General features: G+C 44.6%; 1 protein-coding gene across 4 annotated transcripts in view; it reads right to left on the bottom strand.

The window, feature by feature from the left end:
• The window catches only part of LOC105495709 (myosin XVIIIB), a 300,538-nt gene that overhangs the window by 53,968 nt on the left and 223,859 nt on the right, over positions 1-22,711 (bottom strand). Inside the window, exon 40 of one of the 4 annotated variants that reach the window (XM_071080313.1) lies at positions 17,028-17,382. The exons of the other annotated variants lie outside the window; for them this stretch is intronic. Coding sequence (XP_070936414.1) covers positions 17,272-17,382 — 111 coding nt within the window. The 3' untranslated portion in view covers positions 17,028-17,271. Of the gene's footprint in view, positions 1-17,027; positions 17,383-22,711 lie in introns of those variants that run through there. 4 annotated transcript variants of the gene reach the window in all.

Here is a 22,711-nt window from a genome sequence, read left to right as displayed (position 1 = left end):
GACTTTGCAACTTCTCAAGTGGCCACTGGATTTTGTCTCCAAAGAAGTTTAGTGTGGGAACAATTTATAGCTTACCCTGGATCTCTTCTCTAGGCTTCAGGTGTCTCATCAATGCAATCTCTTGCATCTTTCCTCTGCTCTCCGTTCTTTTTATGAATTCAGTCTTCATCGTAATTTCCTAAGGATTCATATAGTTCTCTTTTTTTTGAGACAAAGTCTTGCTCTGTTGCTCAGGCTGGAGTGCAGTGACGCAATCTCAGCTCAATGCAACTTCTGCCACCTGGATTCAAGCAATCCTCAGCCTCCCAAGTAGATGGGACTACAGGCGTGCACCACCACACCCTGCTAATTTTTGTATTTTCAGTACAGACAAGGTTTCGCCATGTTGGCAGGGCTGGTCTCGAACTCCTGACCTCAGGTAATCCACCTGCCTTGGCCTCCCAAAGTGCTGGGATTACAAGCATGAGCCACCATGCCTGGCCAGGATTCACACGGTTTTATTTTTTTATTTTATTTTATTTTTTTTTTGAGACGGAGTCTCGCTGTGTCTCCCAGGCTGGAGTGCAGTGGCGTGATCTCGGCTCACTGCAAGCTCCGCCTCCCGGGTTCACGCCATTCTCCCGCCTCAGCCTCCCAAGTAGCTGAGACTACAGGCGCCCGCCACCACGCCCGGCTAGTTTTTTGTATTTTTAGTAGAGACGGGGTTTCCCCATGTTAGCCAGGATAGTCTCGATCTCCTGACCTCGTGATCCACCCGCCTCAGCCTCCCAAAGTGCTGGGATTACAGGCTTGAGCCACCGCGCCCGGCCGATTCACACGGTTTTAAACTGATGTTCCTCTCATCAGTCTAGCCCACTCTCCAATTGTATTCCACAAAGCCTCCAAGGAGGAATCTCTTTACCCTGATAATGTCACTCCTCTGCTGAAAAGTCTTCAGTGTCTCCTCAGTTCCCACAGTCCCAACTGTGTTGTTTAGCATATCAGGTCCTTCACAGTCTCTGTCCCAATTCCCCCTTTCTTTTTGCTGCCCACACCTTGCACCCCACATCAGTAATTCCCAGAGTTTTCCCGAGCTCCCAAACATGCCATGTTCTTTGATGCCTCTGTGCCTTTGAATCTACCATTCCTCCATCTGGAATGTTCTCCTCTGCCTTCTCCCTTCTCTGACAAGCGAACTTCTACTCATCCATCAAGACCCCATTCCATAATCACCTCCTGTATGATGTGCTCTCTGGTTCCCTCTGAGAGAATTAGTTTCTTTCCCTTCTATGCTCCCAGCATTTGTACAAGCCACTAGGATAGACAGATATCCCATCAGATTGTAATTATTTGCTAATGTCTAATTCCCTACTATACTGATCTCCTTATGATAAGGTTGTACTCAGCCTTATATCCCAAATACCTCATGCAGTCCTCGGAACTTAGAAGTCACCACATAAATACTTCAACTTTAAACTCTTCCTGCCCTAAATTCATAACTTGGGCAGTATGCAGCAGATCTTATCAACATGGGCCTTCAATTCACACAGACATAAGCTTGCAACCCAGCTCCACCGTGTGCAGTGTGACCCCAAGCAAGTCTTGCCACCCACTTGACCCTCAGTTTTCTCATCTGCAAAGTGGGAATAATAATAGCATTGCTGTGCTATAGGACTAGCTGAAGAGTCACTGGTGAGAGGAAGTGTTTGACACATTGCATAGACTATAAGAAGTGCTTAATAAACATCAGTTCACTTTCTTATCCTTACAACTATTGAGTGACAGCTTGTGCAATATGCCAACCTGGGAGGTCTCCTCTGTTTTGATGCTTTCTCACCCTCACCCCATCCTCCCTGTGCCCCCAATTCTCTCTACCCAGGCATCTGCCGTTTACTCTACTACCCAAACTATTTTAATGCCCCTGCCTGGGCCTCAAAGTCCTTCCTGTCTCCTCTCCACAAAAACATGCTCGTCGTATGTCCCACTTCCTCACCGTCAGGTCATAAGTCACATTGACCATGCCCAGGAATGAGATACGACCACTACTGCCAATGTGACAACCCCCTGGGGGACATTAGGCCTTAACCTGGTGTAGCATCCATGTATGTTCACAGCAGTCCCAGAAGAGACTCTACTTGGGTTGCAGACACAGCAATACAAATACAAATACAAATACAGGAGTTGGAAAATCGGATCACCCCTTGAATAAAGCCATCCAGGCCACCGGTGATTAAAATGACTGTATGCCAACAGCTATGCAGATAGGCAAAGCCAGGGAGAAACAGCACAGATGTGAGAATGAGAACCACACCCAATGCAAGACATAAGAAATGGATCCCACATCTGTTCAGATTCCCCAGGCACCAGTGAGTACATCTTGGAGTCAGCCCCTCAACTCTACAATAGATGTCACTTCCTTACCTATATTCAATACAGAGCATCATGCAGCCCAAGTTACATTCAGGTGCTTTGTAAACTGTAAAGAGCTGAATGCATAGGAGATAATTATCTATCATACTGTTTCTTCATTCTTCAGAGAACCACTTCTCTTTTCAGGCATATCCCGTCACCTCGCAACAATGAAACCCCAATCAGCATTTTCCACAAGCCAAAGAAACATCTTAAATGAGCTCGAGTAAGAAGGGGGAAACAATCCCTCTCAGGCAAATCAAGCCTCATCAATAGTCATGTATTATTAGATATGTTCTTCCAAGAATTGATCAAGGAGGAATGGAATGGAGATATTGGTGTTGGTGATCAATGCCAGATCCTAGCTTTCCCCAGGCTTGGATCAGAGTCAATGCTATCTCCCTCAGAAATGGGGTGAAGGCAAAAGCTACCATCAGAGAAAACGGAGCATGCAACATAAACAGCTAAAGACGCCAATAAACAGCGTGCGGCCAGGCATGTTAATGACTAAAATTAAGACAATGATTTCTGGACTTGATTGGTTTCCATCTGCTGAGGCACAAGGATATTACAGAGTTGTAAACATCAAGTCCTCATCTCAAAGTAGTGGAAAGTTCCACCTATTGATTGCATAATGGACTTTTTTGGTAGTTACAGCTCTTATTTATTCATGGCCATTTTTTAGTGGAATTGGTTGAAATATCCACTAACTCTAAATTAAGCACACGAAGTGGCCTCAAGAGAGAGGTTCTGGGTGGATTTTTATTTCTGACCAAAAGACACTGAGCAGTGTCTTGAGAAAGGAGGGTTTCCCAACCTCAGCATTAGGGATATTTGGGAGCAGATAATTCTTTGTAGGTGTTTAGACAGGGCTATGCTGTACATTTCAGAATGCTTAGCACCATCTCTGGCCTCTACCCACTAGATATCAGCAGCACCTCCCACCCAAGTTGTGCCAGCCAAAAATATCTCCAGATATTTCCTAATGTTCCCTGGGGGGACAAAATCACCCCCAGCTGAGGGTCAAGCTACAGGCATAAGGGTAAGCAGTAGACTTTATTTTTGAAAGACATGGACTCTGGAGTCAGACAGATGTGAACTTGAATCCAGGACAAACCACTGTTTGCTGTGTGACCTCATCTTAAAAATGTAAACCTCCCCTTTCATAACTTTGGGGGGTCCAGCATAAAGAGAAACTATGATATAGTACCAGCTGTTCCAAGTGAGGTCTCTGGGCCAGGAACATCAGTACCACCTGGTTGCTGGTTGGAAATGCCAAATCTCAGGCCCCGCCTCCGACCTGCTGAGTCGGAATCTGCACCTTAACAATATCCCCGGGTGATCTGTGTACAGGTGATATTGGAGAAATGCAGACATTGTGCTTAAGAGCATATGTTTTGGAGTGATCCCATATGTTGGTGTCAATCTTTCCTAGCTATCTGGCCTTGGGCAAATCACTTCAACTCTTGTAAGCCTCTTTCGTTAAATGTGTAAAATAGATAAAAATATTTCCTTGCTCATAAGGTTGAAAGTGCAGATTTAATTAGATGGTGCATCGAAAGCACTTTGCACAGTGCCTGTCACATAGTAGACATGTAGTAAATGTTCATCCCCAGGCTGACCTCTGCCCCCCTTTCAGATGCCTCTCAGACTATGATATTAGGATGCCGGGGCTCACCGCGGCGGAACATAAAGACGTTGAAGCTACCTCCATACACTTTTGCGATCTTCCTTTTGATGGAGTCTGAAATTATATCAGCCACTTGGCCACTCATGGTCCATTTATTCATTTATTGACTCAGCAGGAAAGAGAAACAACTGCTAAGTGGTGTGCTCTCTTTCTTTTACCTCCCCATCTCAAGGTTATGGCCTGGTTGTGCACGCCTCTTGGATGAACAGCCTCATCAAATTCGCTTCGCAGCTGGGGCCCATTGACTCTTGCCAGGCCCATCAATTCTGCCCTCCCAGGCACTCAGGATCATCTTTTGTTTCTGATCCAGGGGTTTGACCCGCAAGGTCTTCCAGCACTTTGGAAGTCAGGCATTGATTCCAATGGTCTCCCCCATTTTTCTCCAACTCTGGGACACGGCTCTTTGACTCTCTCTCCCAGTGCCAGGGATCACTTTGGTCACAGCCTCCGAAGTCTCCTTCTTCCCCACCCCCGATTCCCTCTCTGGAGGCCAGACACTGCCCTGGGACAGACAGTGGACTGAACCAATCAAAACTGTGCTTAAAATGGCTCCACATTTGAATGGGACCCTTTGGAACCACAGGAGAGGTCTATGAGTTTCCTGCGCACATCCAAGTGCTTGGTGGGACAATTTCAGTTTTATGTTCCAAAACAGGGGCAGCAATTTACAACTCTCAGGTCAAATCTGGCCTCCTGCCTGTTTTTGTAAATCAAGTTTTATTGGAGCACAACGATGCATTTATGTGCATCGTTGTGCATCATATGTGCATCGTATGTGGCTTCTTTCATGCTATAATGACAGACTTCGGAGGTTGAGACAGAGACTCTATGGTTTGCAAAACTGAAAATATTTACTACCTGGTCCTTTGCAGAAAAAGTTGACTAGCCACCCCTGTTCTAAAATCCTAAAGTTCTAAAATTGTATAGCATTAGGAGCTAACAATTCTAAGAATGTATAGATTTCAATAGTCCATATTTCTATTAGGTTGAGCCAGTTACAATCAGCTATGTTGAACCAATTTTGACCTATACGAATGGCAAATTCATATGGTTCAATTTAATAAGATTTTAATATTATGCGTGTCGAACGATTCAAGATTCTATTAATCCTAGGATTTTCTGGCTTGAAGGCTCTAAGGTCTTACATATCAAAGTTCTAGGATGCTATCATTCCAAATGCTGAGACTCAGGGGGTCTAATTGTTGAGTAGCCATATTGATAATTAAGAGATGCTGTTGTATTAGAGGAAGAAAAGGTGTGAACATTAATTAGCAGACATAAAAGAGTTTAGTGAGTAAATTAATGTTTCAAAAAATGCAAGTGGACGGAACCTTGTGGAAAAAATGGATGAAATACAGATGGGAGATGGTGACGTTTGCCTCCTCACTGTCCTAAGACTAGGATGACCTAAGACAGAAGTGAAATTTGACCCAAAAGAGCTGTGGGACCAAGTGAGGCTCAGTTGAGTATGCATTACTCTTTGTTGCCCCAGAAACAGGTCCCCCTGCTTGTGACAATGATATGATGATGAGAAAAGTCACATGTGAGTTCAAAAGGGATCGCAAAGGAAGTGGCACGTGGTATAGCCACCTCCACCCTAGGGAGAAGTCTGGGAGGCAATTGCAAATAAGATGGGAATACAGAGAAAGCATTTGGATTATGCACACAAGGATTATGCCTGTTTGAGATCACGCCTGCTGTCCAATATGGTAGCCACTAGCCACGCATAGCTATTGACCACCTGATGTGTGGCCAGTGTGACTGAGGATCTGAATTTTAAATTTTATTCCACTTCAATTAAATTTAAATATCCCTATGAGGCTGGTGGCTACCATGTTCGACAACACCATCCTAGGGTATTCATATATGTTATAGAGAGATAGAAAATAATCTAAATATCAGCCGGGCGCGGTGGCTCACGCTTGTAATCCCAGCACTTTGGGAGGCCGAGGCAGGTGGATCACCTGAGGTCGGGAGTTCAAGACCAGCCTGACCAACATGGAGAAACCCCGTCTCTACTAAAAATACAAAATTAGCCGGGGTGGTGGCACATGCCTGTAATCCCAGCTACTCGGGAGGCTGAGGCAGGAGAATCGCTTGAACCTGGGAGGCGGAGGTTGCGGTGAGCCGAGATCACGCCATTGCACTCCAGCCTGGGCAAAAAGAGCGAAACTCTGTCTCAAAAAAAAAAAAAAAGAAAAAGAAAATAATCTAAATATCAGAGAAATTACGGCACTTCACTTGTTCTGTCTGCTGAAATCACCCCATGGGAGAAAACTGGAGGAACTCCAGGCCAAGAGTCACCGCGTTCTGTCCTATGTTCTATGTTCTACATTCTATGGGCAGAAGGTTCTAAGAGGTGCTATTATTCTACGTTCTAAAAATGCAAAGCCCCGAAGGGCAGATGTGCTCAGGAAACCCTTTTGATCGATATTCACGGCCACCACCACCACCCCATTTTTAAGAACAAGCTCTCACTTTTGCATGTGTGAATGTTTCATGGGGTCACTCAGCAATTAGTAAATATTGGAACACCTACTAAGTGTGTGGTTAGCTTCTGGAACCCACACTGGAAGCACCAAGAAGAAAGTGATGCTTAACAATAGGAAGTAGATAGTGAGAAATAAGATCTAGAAGCAAAAAAACAAATCAGTAATACAGAGGCAGAAACCATAGCTACATTGTGTAGTGGATCGTGTGGGTGAGATCTGCATGGGAGGAGATCCTGTCTCTCTCTTTTTTTTTTTTTTTCCTTTGAGACAGAGTCACTTTGTCACCCAGGCTGGAGTGCAGAGGCATAATCTTAGCTCACTGCAACCTCCACCTCCCAGATTCAAGCAATTCTCATGCCTCAGCATCTGGAGTAGCAGGGATTACAGACATGTACCACTATGCCCAGGTAATTTTTGTATTTTTAGTAGAGACGGGGTTTCGCCATGTTGGCCAGGCTGGTCTCTAACTCCTGCCCTTGGGTGATCCGCCTGCCTTGGCCTCCCAAAGTGCTGGGATTATGGGTGTGAGCCACCACGCCCCGCCAAGATCTTGTCTCTAACCTCTCACAGCCTTTGTCTCCTCACCTGCAATTCAGTGCGATGACATACCTATATCAGGGTTCCTGCCATGGCTGCTGTGCCTAGGAGTCACCTGGGACCCTGTTAAAAAGCCAATTCTGGGTATATAATTTAAATATTTTGGGAAATTCTGATGAAAAGGCAATACAGAGAAGATGATATGAGAAAAAAAAAAAAAAGCCAATTCTGACTCAAAGGTGTGGGGCTGAGCCTGAGACTCTACATTTCTATAGCCAAGGCTGCTGATCTGCGAATATACTTTGAAAAGTAAAGCCATAAGTCACACGAAATGGAAAAGAATTAAATGACATGAGGTATAAAACATGCTCAGGCCTGGCATAAATGATAGGCTGTTATATAAGTAATAATAACAAGTAAATACAAGCTATACATAATGCAACTTAAAATCAACCTCCAGCTGACATCCTTAACAGAAGCAAACCAAACAAGCAACCAACCACAGAATCACAAATCAGGGTTCTGGTCACACTTTTCCTGTGTGTGTGTGTGTGTGTGCGCGCACGCGCGGGCGCGTGTATTCATAGAATGTATATAATGATCTGTGAGTCATATATAAACATATAAAGTGTGTGTGTGTGTGTGTGTGTGTGTATATATATATATATATGTTTTTTTTTTGAGACAGTCTCACTCTGTCGCCCAGGCTGGAGTGCAGTGGCATGAATCTCAGCGCTTTGGAAGATGGAGGCGGGTAGATCACCTGAGGTCAGGAGTTCGAGACCAGCCTGGCGAACATGGCGAAACCCCATCTCTACTAAAAAAAAAAAAAAATTATTATTTTTTTGCCCTTTCAGGTTAAGTGAACCTTAACTATGAGTATCAGCACACAGAAGTCTGAATTGTCCCTAGGACCTTGCCTGAAAATCATACCAGTTAAAATGCAAACATGGTGATTAGATTTGACATTCAGCCATGTCTTTGGCTTACAGACAACAAGTCTTTAACACTGGCCCAACATTAAACTACAACAAAAACTACTCTCCCTAAACAACAAAAGTGCATAAACAGAATCTTAACTTGCATACTTGGGATTTCTCAACTGAGGCCACGCCTTTGTGATGGAAACGAAATAGTCTGAACGCGGGAAGGCATCTTGGTGTGGGAAGGCACTGGTAGGAACAGACAACAGAAGGATCATCCTGGGAAACTCGGAGCTGCCAGACTCTCAAATGAGCTACAAAAAGATCTGCGTCACTGAACTGTAACCATAGCTGGGGCCAACAGGAAAGCAGACAGCCTTCTTTATTTGGTTTTACTCTCTCATGTTTTTTGGCTGGGGTCAGCGGGTGAGTACTGCAAAGAATTACAATTGGTTGACCACTTAACACGTGCAAAACATTCTAATCTCCCAACTACCTGATAACCCATTCTACAGACGGAGAAACAAAGACTCAAAGACGACAGGTGCCTGAAAGAGATAGAGACAAGATTTAAACCCAGCTCTGCTGTCTGCCTCCAACTCCACTTCTTCCAACCGAGCACAGAACAAGTAAGCTAACTACAGCCTGTGGGCCAAATTCAGTCCACCATCTGTTTTTCTAAATAAAGTTTTATTGGAACACAACCACGCTCATCTATTCATTCATTTGCATACTGTCTAGGGCTGCTTTTGTGCTACAACAGCAGAGTCGAGTAGTTGTGACAGAGACAGTATGGACTACAAAGTCTAAAATATTTACTACCTGGGCCCGTTACAGAAAATACTCACCAGTCCCTGGATCAGAGCATCCAGTTGCTACCTGCGTGCAAACTCAGCAGGCTCTCAGAAAGAAGTGAAAACCGGAAATCATCTTCTTTCTTGAGTTCCTTTCCTTTTGTGTGCTGAAAAGTGACATCAGTCTTTTTTCTTCTCCCCACCCACCAAGCAATTAGCTCACAAAGGCAGGAGCCTGAAGGATTCCCCCTGAGTGTTCGTTTATAAGTCTCTCTCCAGCAGGACGCTTTGTCTCCAAACCGCTGCCAAACTTTAATAACAGCACCAACCACATCATCTTCCACCAAAAGCAAACAGGAAAGCTAGTTCTGCCGCCCAGCTGGGTGGATGTCAGCTGCAGACAGCTGCAAATTGCCTGAACAAGGACAGATGTAGCTTGTTTTTGCCTTTCTTTTTCCATTTGAAAACTTTGCGAGGGGGAGATGAGAATGCTGTTAGGGAAATGAATGTGTTGATTCTAATTATCCAAGCGGGCGGGCAGCAGAGGTGACAAGCAGCAGGATGGGCTCCCAGTCATTTACCTGGAATGCAGCCAAGACAAGGCTGGAGAAAGGGCAGAATTCCAATGAAGCTGACACTCAGGACACTGAGCACAAAGAAGGAGGCATCTGTGAACTCACAGGTCACAAGGTGGGGTATACAGCATTTGGGGACGTCATTCCCAGAATTTTCAAATAGGAAATAATTCAACCACTGGCCTAGACTTATATGCCTGCTCTAAGTCACAGGGCTTGCCTACTCTTGAAGGAGCTCTACAGTGCTCTTTGATTCTGGTCTCACTCTGATAATGAGATGATAATGGTGGTAGTCATCGTGGTGAGAGGTGGTAATAATAATTTTCATGATGGTGGTGGTGCTAATGATGGTGATGATAATGATGATAATGATGGTGGTGATGAAGATGACGATTGATGATGATGGTGATGACGATGTAAACAGTGGTGGTGATGATGACGGTGAAGGAGATAATGATGGTAATGGTTGCGGTAACAATGGAGGTGATGGTGATGGTGGGAATGGTGGAAAAGATGATGTGTTGGTGGTGACGGTGGTGGTGATGAAGATGATATGGCGATGATGACGATAATGATGATGATGGTGATTACGATGATGATGATAGTGGGCTTACTTTGTGCCAGGCACTGTAATAAGTATTTAAATACATTATTTTATTAAGTAATCCCCACAATGCTGTGAAGCAGTTGTAGTAATTATCTCCATTTTATGAGTTAACAGGGAAACAGAGAAAGTGAGTGCCTTGACTAAAGTCACACAGTAAGGACATGATGGAACTGAGATTTGCATCTAAGTCTCCTTACTCCCAGTTCTTTGTCCTTTCTGTCAAGCTCTTTCTTCTCTCGGCATGCATTTTTTTATGCCTACTATGTGCTAAGCAATGTTCTAGGGCAAAAGTAAGTGATTTTTTTTTTTTTTTCCTGTAAAGGACCAGGTAGGATGTATCTTGGACTTTGTAGGCCAAATGGTCTTATCACAAACACTCCTCTCTGCTTTTGTAGCCCCAAAGCAGTCATAGAAAATGTAATGTTTGTAACTATGTTTTAATAAAACTTTATTCATAAAAATCAGGAGAGCAGCCAGATCTGACCATAGGTTATTAAGCTGTATTTTGTGGTGCTGTCTCAGGGGCCAGGATGGAAGAGTAGGTGAGCCCTAATGGGAAGCTCTGCTTTTATTTACCACAAATCTGTATCAGCTATGGATTTAAAATAAGATTTGGCTACTTAAAAGAAGAAAAAAGCATGGTAATCTCTGGATAACTCCTTGCTACCTCCCAGGCGAGATAAGCAAGGGATATCTCTCTGCCCTTTGAAACCCTGTCTCCAAGAGGTAAGGTGACACATCTGGAATCCAGTTGTGAGGTAGGTATAGAATCAATCTAGGATGGGATAGAGAAGGTGAGGTCTATGGGAATGTTGTTGTCCATGGAGGTAGTAATTTCCCCAACCCCACAGTTGCATCAGAGAGATGGAATTTCTACCAGTCTGAGGTTGGAGAAGACAGTTGGAATGAAGAGGCCTGGGCACTTTCAGGTTTGAGATTGTGTGACTCTGTGCATCACTCTTGGGGTGTAGGAATGTGCTTGTTTCACCGTGACTATCAGCCCTTAGAGACACACTCAAAGCTTGCAACTCTATGACCAGTCAGCTCCGGGCTTGCCCAGGGGTCTCAGCAGAAAGAACTCTAAAAGTCATCTGGTCCATTTTACAGAGAGAGAGGGTGAGTCCAGCAAGGGAAGAGACATGCCCAAGGCCATAGAGTCAGTTAGAGGCAGAAGTGTGGCTCGGACCCAGACTTCCTGGCTTTAAGGCAAGCTCCTCCTACTGTGTGAGCCACCCCCTTGAGGAAACAGAAACAGAATTTAGGCTGTCCACGTCTGGCCTCCATTTCCTTTATTTGATCCACCCTACTTATGGGATGTCCCAGCCCCAGGAGTAACAGAAAATATACAAAAACGAAGAGGAAAAAGTCAAGCAGGAGGCAGGAACACAAGCGGAGAAGATAAAACCAAGAAGGGGCCTGTGGCAAGGCAGAGAGATCTCTGCAAGAGTCAAGGCCCACCGATGTGGCCTCCACCGTGGGCATCCAAAGGCTTTGGCTTTTTGGAAACCATTTCTCCACCTTCTGGCGCTAACATTTCAATTTTCTTTGGGGGAATCTATTCTTCCTCTACTCTCCATCCACATGGCTAGGGTGGAGCTGACTCTACTCCTGGATTCAGGGCTGGGCATGTACCCCACAACTGTTCAATCCAGCCTGTACCCTTCAAGTACCAGTGTTTGGTTTAGATGTGGGCATATAACCCAAACCAGACCAATCAGAATCAATGAGATTCTACTTCTTGGCCTTTGTTTGAGCTGTTGGGTGGAAGGGGCCCTCTTCTTGTTGAGGTTGATAGCCTTGTTTGTCAGCCTAACTCTGTTGTCACTAGGAAGGGAAAGCCTGTCTGAGAATGGCAACCAACTCCAAGGAGATGGGGAGGGAAGGATTCAGTCGGTGGTGTGCTGGTAAATGTTCAAAACTGACAGTGGGGATGAGTGGAAATCCTTGATCTGTAACATCTGCCAATTTCCATAGTGTAAATAATCCCACAATGGCCAATGTCAGGCTACCAATGTGATGTCATGGGGCACGGAATTGGGAAGAGATGGACACAGTCAGCTCTGGCAAACAGATACAGGTTGACCCCAGCACACCGAATTCAGCCTGTTGGCATCATTTGAGTCCCTGAAGTTCACTGAGTCTGAAGCCAGAGGTCATGACACTTTTTCATTACATGAGTCAATAAATTTCCTTTTGCTTAAGCCAATTTAATTTTGTTTCTGTCACTTACAACTAAAAGAGCCATAATCTAGACAAGTTATATTCATCTTTCCCCACTAAATACACTTTCAATTCCGAACCAGCCAATTCTCCCAAAAAAACCATTTCACTTCCCAACTGCTTGGTCGATACTCATATTCTGAGATCCCCTCTCCATTTCTTATTAAGCTCTGCCAAAAAAGAACAGTCAAAAGAGAATTACCCTTCAAACCGAATTATACTTTGGAAATGAATCAAAAACATGGAAGTGTCTGACTTTGGGGCCCCCTGGATTTCCTTGGGACCACTATCTTTTAAAGATGTCAAATCATAACAATGATCAAGCTTTTTACCAAGGAGATTAACGTTCCTAAGCCTCCCTGGCATACAATTAAGTGAAACATAATCTCATCTAAACAATATAAATCGGATATATTTGAATAATTTAATATACTCCTGCCATATTCAATCAATACCTCCCCCCTTCCTTTTTTAAGTAATTAACTTTGCGGAGTTAAGTTACTCTAATTTCCAGCAAGTCTGAAGTGACAAAAGTTCAACTGATAAAATCTCAAGGGGCAAGATTAGTATCTGCTCCTCTGTTTGCCATCTTGAGCCTCAGAGCATTATTTGTAATTGGTATTAGCAACTTTAAATTCTGATTAATTGCTGGAAAGCCTGTTTTCAATGCAGAAACAAAGCCACAAGTCGGGGAGTAATAGACCCAATTATTCCTAGGTAGGCTTTTGGTAATAGATTTTATTATCAGGATAACTCATCTCAGAGCCAGACGCAAAGAAACTCATTTCATTAGATGGTAACACCTCTTGAATTGAGACAAGCACATTCACCATGTGAGATAAAGACAGCTTGGGAGAATTCACTTTCAGAAACGTGTCTGAGGCTGGCAGCACCTAAATGCCTATTAGGACTAAGTTTCCTTTGTACAGAAACCTTTGTAGGGAAACAAACAGGAGACCACAGTGCCTAGAAGCGGGGGGAGTGACAGAAATACCCGCGGTTTCCCCTGTCAGCTCTCTGAGCATGCAGGAGGCCATTAGGAGTAGGGATTAAAAGGAAATCTGTGAACACGGAGTTTATAAGCGTGTTGGGTCATTTTGAATCCCACGGAGATAACAGGGCAGTAATTAGGAGGGCTACCTCCCTGTCAGGAGAGCCATAAAACGTGTTATTTACACCCAGCTCATGGCCCCAAATGCCCTCCATATGGAATGCCTTTTTAAATACTTCAGTTCCCAGCCAGAATAATTCATCTTTACGCTTTCAAGTTCATAGCCATTTGCAGGGAGAAAACACCAAGGGCTTTCTGAAATGAACCCCTTCACTGTGGGTTTGGTGAATACCCTGGAGTAAGTAGATGGTGGGGGACTTTCGAAAACATGGTTCGGGAGTGGAAAAAAAATTAAAGCAAATGAAAACAAAGAAACAAAACAAAACAAAACAAAAAACAGAACCTGACTTTGGGCTTCCTAAGGCCCCTACCTGCTATGTTCAGATTCTCAGAAGGCAGGAGAAAATGAAGAGGGAGAGAGAAGCAGGTGTGCTTTTGGGGATAGTTATGTGACAGGCAGATCTAGAAGCATGGCATAAATTACTTGTTTTAGTCTTTTCCAGGAGATGTGACTGCACCTATTTCATATATGAGTTAAAGGAGTATGCTCAGAAGGACAGATTTCTAATGGTGATGTAATCTTGCTTAAAAAGACAGTCAGTAAGCGATGAGACTTGATTAAGAGCCTTCTGACTCTAAATTTTCACTCCTTCCACTCCACCAACCGCCTTCTAACAGGGTATGGGGACACCACCCCGAGGAGACTCCAGGTCATGGGTATGTGGGAAGTGGCTCATATTGGCTGGCAAGAGCTGATAGCTAAATTTTAGGGAATTTTGCAAGCCACTTGTCAAACACAGCTATTATTAAAGATTAAATGATATAAGCTTACAACTAAATACATTGTATGAAAAACAAAGGTAATACATACTCAAAACACATCGCTTTCTAATTATTTTGCTAACGTTTTGCTCTGACGATGCTTTTGAAGGTATTTGTGCTTATTGTACCTGTATGGTGGAAATGATATACAATGATGCACTACTGTGCATGGCTTCCCAACTCTGCCTTCAGTGACATCATGTAGTCAGGTTGAAATCAGCCCTGGAGGGAGAATTTACACCACAGAAATTGGCAAACACTACAAGCCAGGAATCCACCTGCCCTGGAAAGGCAGTTGTTAAACATTTACCAACACAACACCACCCCAATCTTTTTTCCTGGTGGTCTGGTAAAGTCCTCTTAGATCCAAATTCACCTCCTAATCACCTCCTCATCATCAATGGGCTTTTTCCTTCGAGGGAAATTGACCAATACAGAGGGGAACAAGGCCGTCACAAACTGACCAATACGGAGGGGAACAAGCCATCCTCGAATCTGCTCTACGCCTCACATTCTTTACACTTTTCCCCCTGAAGGTGGAAGATATACCCCAAAGTAACACCAAATAAATAATGCATGAACCATATATAATTGATGCTAGATTTAACAGAAGTAGAGCCATAAGTGGTTGTCTATTAACTATTTATGACCTTGCCCAGGCGGCTGACAAGCCAGGCTCAGTGAGGAGATCACACCCATGGTCCCATGTTTTATTTAAACATAATTAAAAGTACACAGTCTGCAGCAAGGCCTTCAATTCCACTCAGAATTAGATTCTGCTGTGAAGTCACCGCTGGGTCTCAGGAAGGTTGGGATTGGATTTTGCTGGAACCGCTACCGGTTTTTTTCCTACAAGGGTAGGGAGTCTAATTTCTGCCTCTTTCCATTCTTGACTTTCTCCTTTCCTGACGTTCCCCCTTCTCCAGCTGCCCTGTGACCTTGGGCACAGCACCTCCCTGATCCTCAGTTTAATCATCTATAAAATGGGGAGTTATCATAGGTGTTAACTAAAGGGTTATGGTGAGGATTAGCTCAGACAGGTTGCTCTTAACAGGTGGTGATTTTGCCCCTTAGAGGACATTTGGTAATGTCTGGAGACATTTTTGATTATGATAAATGGGGCAGAAATGCTATTTGCCTCTAGTAGGTAGAGGGCAGGGATGCTGCTGAATATCTTACCACACACAGGACAGTCTTCACAACATACAATTATCTGATCCTAGATGTCAATAATGCCAAGGTTGAGAAAGTCTAGATTACAGAATCAAAAGCAGTATTAACATATATTACTAATTTTTAAAAATTATACTTGAGCACGTAAACACTATGTATCTAAAATTCACTGAGTCGGTCAGACCTGCATTCAAATTCTGACTCTGCCATTTACTAGGAATGTGACTTTGGAGAAACTGCTTCATCTGTCTGGATTTTAGTTTGTTTCATGATAAAATAAGGACAATTACCTCCAACGGTGAGGCTCAAAATAGAGGATTCGGATGTCAGGGCTATCTAGCTGTAATATCTGTCACCCTATTGATCACCAAGGTTGATCTGGCTGATCTAGCTGGCTGGGCAGGGGTCCCCTTCCCCTTCCCCTCTCACCACTCTATGTACATCCTTCCCAAAGCCGCACACTTGAAGAGGATGACCGTCTCTGATAGAGGAGGACCAGTCTTCGGTCAAGGGTATGCCTCCAAACCTCCAAACAAGTTCTCAAAACAGAGGATTCATGTAAAGTACTTAGCCCAGTACCCACCACACAGTATATGATAAACAAATATTAGATCTTATTAACATCACTGCCATCCACCATCACGGGCATTGCATGGCTGTGGAAGTGGAGCTGGGAGAATATGATAAAGCTTGAGTGGAAGGAGAAAATCAGAAACTCAAAGGAAGAAAGAAAATAAAGTACCATCTATTAGGTGCTTATTATGGGCTGTCATTTGACACTTTTATATACATTATCTCATTTAATCCCCATACCTACACAATAAAATAGGCCATATTATGCTTATTTCACAGATGAGGAAACTGAGTTGCTTCAATGTTAACTTGGCTGTCTGAAGTATCATACTCCAAGCCCAATGCTCTTTCCAACCACTCTATAGTGGGTTAAATAGTGTGCCCCTCAAAATCCATATCCACCTAAAAACTCAGAATGTGACCTTATTGGGATATAGGGTCTTTGCAGAAGTAATGAGTTAAGCTGAGGTCATACTAGATTAGGGTGGGCCCTGAATTCAATGACTAGTGTCCTTACAAGAAGAGGAGAGATACACACAGAGACAGAAAGAGAAGAGGGGAAGGCCATATAAAGACAGGGGCAGAGATAAGTGTGATGCAGCCCAAAGGCCAAGGAATGCCTGGAGCCACCAAGGGAAGGAAAGATTCTCCCCTAGAGCCTTCAGAGGAGTATGTCCCTGCCAACATCTTCATTTCAGACATCTAGCCTCCAGAACTGTGAGACAATAAATTCCTGTTGTTTTCAGATATCCAGGTTTTGATAATTTGCTATGGTAGCCTAGACATTTAACACACACCCTCCCCCCAACATGGGTCAAAACAATTGTGTGTGTGTGTGTGTGTGTGTGTGTGTGTGTGTGTATGTGAGAGAGAGAGAGATGAGAGAGAGATGAGAGAGAGAGAGAGAAACAGCAAGCCTAAACCTAGACAAGTGGGTGCTAAGGAAGAATAAGGAAGAACAAAGAAAGCAAAAGAAAACAGATTGAAGAGGGAGGAGGAAAAGATTTTGCAACTGGCATGCAGTAGGGGAGCTGCAATGAGAAAGAAAGAAGAGGAGAAAAAAGGGGTGAAGAGTCGGTGTTTATATCCATGTATATATTTCTCTCTGACTCTCTGGCAGCCTGGACATTGCCTGACACACAGCAGGCATTCACTAGACATTTGCTGAATGCAAGTGAGAGATGCAACGATAAACAGGACTAGACTGCTGCTCCCCCAAAGCTGCCAGCCAGTATTTGCTTTATCATTCAAGAAACTCCAAACAAGTTTCAGATGAATGATGCATCCTCCATACAATCTCCCCCAGGGCTCCTGTTTGTATGAAACCATTTCTTCCTTTGTCCACACATCCCATCTTGTGTCAGAGTTATTGAGGGACACGTGCATCTCCTCCTCTAGATCTTGAGCAATTCAAGGGCACAGTCCCTAGTCCATCCATGTCTGCATCTCCCACAACATCAGGCACAGGGCTAGGTACCTAGTAAGATACAAACAAAAGTTGGTTGATCTAAAATTTTCCATTTCTAAGATGTACTTTTTTGAGTCATTTGTTAAGATGTAAAACTTCAAAATGCTGAGAAAATTATTCAGCAAGCAATTACTGAGCATCTATTCTATACCTGACTCTGATATGGAGGTTGCAGCCCGAGTCAAATAAAACCTACTCTCAGGGTCTCTCTCTTTCTAGGAAGACAAGAACATTGGCATTTACAGTAACTGAGTGACACATGCATTGATGGGGTGGGCACAGAGGGTATGGGAACACAAAGGAGGTGCTTAATCTGATATTTGAGTTTTTAAGGTTGCACAGGCAGGCAGCAGGATGCATGAGGAAAAGGTGGTGAATCAAGGAGTAACACGGCATTGGGGTCTTGTCTTAGTTCAATTGTGTTGCTATAAAGGAATACCTGAGGCTGAGTAATTTATAAAGAAAAGAGGTTTATTTGGCTCACAGTTCTGCAGGCTGCACAAGAAGTGTGACACCAGCATCTGCTTCTAGTGAGGGCCTCAGCTGCTTCCACTCATGACAGAAAGGGAAGGGGAGCTGATGTGTGCAGAGATCACATGGCAAGAGCAGAAGTGAGACAGAGAGGAGGAAGTGCCAGGCTGTTTCCAACAGCCATTTCTCAGGGGAACTCCGGTGGGAACTAACACAGTGAGAACTCACTTGTTACCATGAGGAGGCACCAAGCCATTCATGAGAGATCTGCCCCCATGACCCAAACACCTCATATGAGGCCCCACCTCCAACACTGATGATCAAATTTCAACATGATGCTTGAGGGACAAACTGAAACTATAGCAGTCCTCAACATCTGCCTTTATGCTTAAGTAGAACAGGTAAGAGGATGAGAGGCAGACAACCAAAGGTGGAAAAACCTAGAAAGGTTAGATTTCTTGTAGGTCATAGGAAGCAGTTTGAACTTTGTTCTGAAGGCAGTGGGGACCTGTGACCCATGGAAGGTCTTTTTTTCTTTCTTTCTTTTTTTTTTTTTTTTTTAGATAGAGACTAGCTCTGTCACCCAGGCTGGAGTGCAGGAGTGCAACCACAGTTCACGTAACCTTGAACTCCTGGGCTCAAGCAATCCTCCACTTCAGCCTCCTGAGTAGCTGGGACTACAGGTACATGCCAGCAGACCTAGCAAATTCTTCTTTGTTTGTTACTTCCTTCCTTCCTTAATTCCTTCCTTTCCCTTCTTTCCTTTTCCTTCCTTTCTTCCTTTCTTTCTCTCTCTCTCTCTTTCATAGAGATGGGGTCTTGCTATGTTGCCCAGGTTGGTCTTGAACTCCAGGTCTGAAATGATCCTCCCACTCATCCTCCCAAAGTGCTAGGATCAAAAGGCATGAGCCAACCCATCCGGCCCCATAAAACATTTCTTAGCAGAGAAATAACACAGTAAGCTATGCTCCCTCTTGAAAGATCTCCTACAGGTAGGAGCAAGACTGAAGGGAAAGTGGGGAGACAAGTGAGAAGTCACTATAGAAGCCAGACCGGAGGGGATGATACTTAAATAAAGACAGAATAAGCAACAATGGGTCAGGAGGGGTGAATTAGAAAAACACCTCAATAGGGTAAAATCAACAGGTCTGACCATTAAGCTGTGTGAGCGAGAGGGAGACAGGCTGCTGCAACTTCTAGCTCAGGTCACCGGATGGATGCAGGAAAAGTAAGCAGAAGCACCATGCAAGTTTTTCAAGACCTGGGGAGCCTGTGAAAAGGACGCCTGGATCAGGGGAAAGTCAAAACCAGAGAATCAGGCCAAGGTGATGAAGGGTAAAACCCAACAGGTGCAGCCTCCGAAATAGGTGCACCTGGAAGGCCGAAGTCAGGCCTTCCCGTCAGCATCAGGACTTCTAGCTTCCTCAGGCACCCCTTGATTACCCAGTCCTGGGGCCAGGGTGGTTTCCCCTGGGCCCTGTAACTACTGAAAAACAACAGGATATACATCCGCAGACGAGTTGCTTCGTCGCTCTAATGACAAAGGGACTGGAATGATTTAGAGCCAGAATATTATTTTCTCCATAATGGCTCCTGGAGTCTCCAGGAATAGTACATTTACTAAAATTAATGGCAAAACCTCATTTTTCTTTTTTCTGGGAAGCAAAGTTCCACCGGAGGGGTAATTGATCCTGATCTGGATGTGTCGGAGAGTCAGCTGGGGGCATAAATCATTCACATGCAACAACTCACAGTCCTTTAAACCAACACCAACAGTGACAAATAGTACAGGCTGGGGACAGGCGGAAAGGAATGTGGACAGGAGATCCATCAACATCCTTCCCGCTGCTCACCAGGGCCCAGAGCACCGGATCCTTTTTTTGGTCTCCACAGCAGAGCCATTTTTCAGCAAGGTTGGGTTGAAAGGGAAGCAGGTGACCTGGTGATAGCTTTAGCATTGGACACATGGGACACCAGTCCCAGCTCTGCCCTTCCTGACCCTGCGGCCCTGGACAACCTCACACCCCGGCCCCTCCATGTTCTCCACTTGCTGAGGTTGACATTAAGTGCTAAAGTAGACAACTTCTGCGAAGGGCTTGAACATAGAATGACTCAATAAACATTTGTTGATGGAATGAATAAATCAATGCTTGGACTGTGGAGTTAGGAAATTTATTCTATCCCTCCCAGGGAGGATTTGAATTCTAAAAACGAAGACAGACCAGGAGCGGTGACTCATGCTTATAATCCCAGCACTTTGGGAGGCGGGGGCTGGAGGATGGCTTGAGATCAGCAGTTCAAGACCGGCCTGGTCAAAGTAGTGAGACCCCATTTCTATTTTAAAAAATTGAAAAATTAGCCAGGCACAATAGTATGCACTTGTAGTCTCAGCTACTCTGGAGGCTGAGGCAGGAGGATCGCTTATGCCCAGGAGGAGGAGGCTGCAATGAGCTATGACTGTGCCACTGCACTCCATCCTGGGTGACTAAGACCCTGTCTCAATTTAAAAAAAGAAAAGAAAAGAAAGAAGGAGAAGGCAATACTTTGCCCAAAGAAATGGACTTGTGGTAGTGACAGTGGATACGGGAGAGAGATTTGGTGCCAACTGGCCTTCTAAAGTCCCTCAAATCACAGTGCATGCCCCCTTGTTTTGCCTGTGAAAGCTCTGAGCTCTCATGATGGAGGAAACTCCATATTTGTACGAAGTACACTAGCCATGGCCTTAGTTGTATTTTATCATGCAGTTATGTATTTCCATGTATGAGCTCCTAGGGGGCAAAGGTGTGTGCTGTTCCTCACTGGGTATCCGGCATCCAGCACAGGGCTTGGCCCACAGTGAAAACTATGAATACACATTGCACGAAGGAAAGAAGCAAAGTTCTGGCTGCCTTGCAGGATTTTAGTATAGTTTAGAGAATGTACGGCACAAAGAAGCTGCCGCTTATCTTACAGAAACGGGATGAGGGAAGGCAAGTTGGTGGCGTGGACACGAACAGATGGGATGAACTGTCTTGAGAAGCCAGGGACAGTACCAGGATGCCACACTTATAGGAGGGGCCTCAGCAGCAAGACTCAAGTTTCAATGACAGCGAGGACTTAACTCTCCCACTGAGCCCTGGTTTGGGCACACTGAGAACTTCTGCACAGCAAGGACCTTATGATTCCTTGCCCTTCCTCATCAGTGCCTACCCCTGTGCCATCCTCATAGCTGGTGTTGAATAGGTATTTATTGAATGAATAAATGAGCGATGCAAGAAAGTATAACTTCCTCTCTTCTCCCAGTGGAAATTTCCCAGAGCTCAAAGGCAAAGGAAATATTTGAGAGCAAATAGGTTGGTGAGTTTTGGGACATGCAGTATTTGGAAGAGGCTGCTGGCCTGACCTTATCCATGGAGCTTTGTTCTTCCACAGGATCACTAAGGAAAGGACGGGATGTACTGGATAACTTCAGAATACCAACCAAGCAGAAATGTGCCTTCCTCTTGTGTAGGGGGTTGGAGGGTAGCCTCCCAAAAGACAATTCCACTTGGGACTTGTGAACGTGATCTCATTTAGAAAAAGGGTTTGCAGGCCAGGCGCGGTGGCTCATGCCTGTAATTCCAACACTTTGGGAGGCCAAGGAGGGTGGATCACCTGAGGTCAGGAGTTCCAGACTAGCTCGGCCAACATGGTGAAACCCCGCCTCTACTAAAAATACCAAAATTAGCTGGGCGTGGTGGTGCGTGCCTGTAGTCTCAGCTACTTGGGATGCTGAGGCAAGAGAATTGCTTGAACCCGGGAGGCAGAGGTTACAGTGAGCTGAGATTGTGCCACTGCACTCCAGTCTGGGAGACAGAGCAAGACTCTGTCTCAAAAAAAAAAAAAAAAAAAAGCAAAAGTGTTTGTAGATATGATTAAGGTAAGGATCTTAAGGTGAGATCGACGTGGATTTAGAGTGAGCCCTGAATCCAATTACAGTTGTCCTTATAAGAAAAAGGCAGAGGGATATTTGGGACATACATACATACACAGAAAAGACAGCCATGTGAAGAAAGCCATCACTGAGGCAGCCACAAACCAAGGAGCACCTGGAGCCATCAGAAACTGGAAGAGGCAAGGAAGGATGCTCTTCCAGAGTCTTCAGAGGGAGTGCAGCCCTGCTCACACCTTGATTTCAGATTTCAGGCCTCCAGAACAATGAGAAAATGAATTTCTATTGTTTTAAGCTATGCAGCTTGTGATAATTTGCTATGGCAATCCTAGGAAATGAACACTCCTTTCGACCACACCCACCAAACTAAAGAGAAAAGTTCAGCTTTGATAAACTTATCCAGAATCTTGCCATCAGAAATTGGAGACAGACGCGGGTCTAATTTCAGCATGCACGCAAGCTCTTTAAGGTTTTGTGTTGTGTCCATTTTGATTCCTATGTGGGAACTATGCTATAATCTTTTCAGTATTTCAGGGCCTTTTAAGATCTGAATATGGCCCCAGGAATGGGGACAGGGAGAGGAAAGAGAGAAAAGAGGGAAGGAGAGAAGACGAGAGAGAAAAAGAGATCAAGGGACAGAGAGGAAGAAAATCACTATTTGATCTGGCCAGAATGCCTGAGTGCCTGGCTAGTTAAAGAAGACATCAGAGGAGAAAGGCTGGGGATGTTCTCTCCTCCCAGCCAGAGCTTGCCAGGAGGGGCACTCAGCTGCATGAGAAACGGGGCTAGTTAATGAGGAAGTTATCCTGTCAATGGGAGGAAAGAGCTTTTCTCTTTCCCAAGGCCACAGGCGTGGAGGAACTGCCAGTCAGGAGGCCTGGACTTTGGGAACCTGTGTCTCTGTGCGGTGCCTTACCGCCCCCTCACAGAAAAGCGTGACAGGGATGACACCAGCTG

The sequence above is a fragment of the Macaca nemestrina genome, chromosome 15, assembly GCF_043159975.1.
Source record: "Macaca nemestrina isolate mMacNem1 chromosome 15, mMacNem.hap1, whole genome shotgun sequence".
NCBI classification, from domain to species: domain Eukaryota; kingdom Metazoa; phylum Chordata; class Mammalia; order Primates; family Cercopithecidae; genus Macaca; species Macaca nemestrina.
The sequence above is the reverse complement of the archived record's forward strand: the minus strand, read 5'-3'. Positions and strand labels throughout refer to the sequence as shown.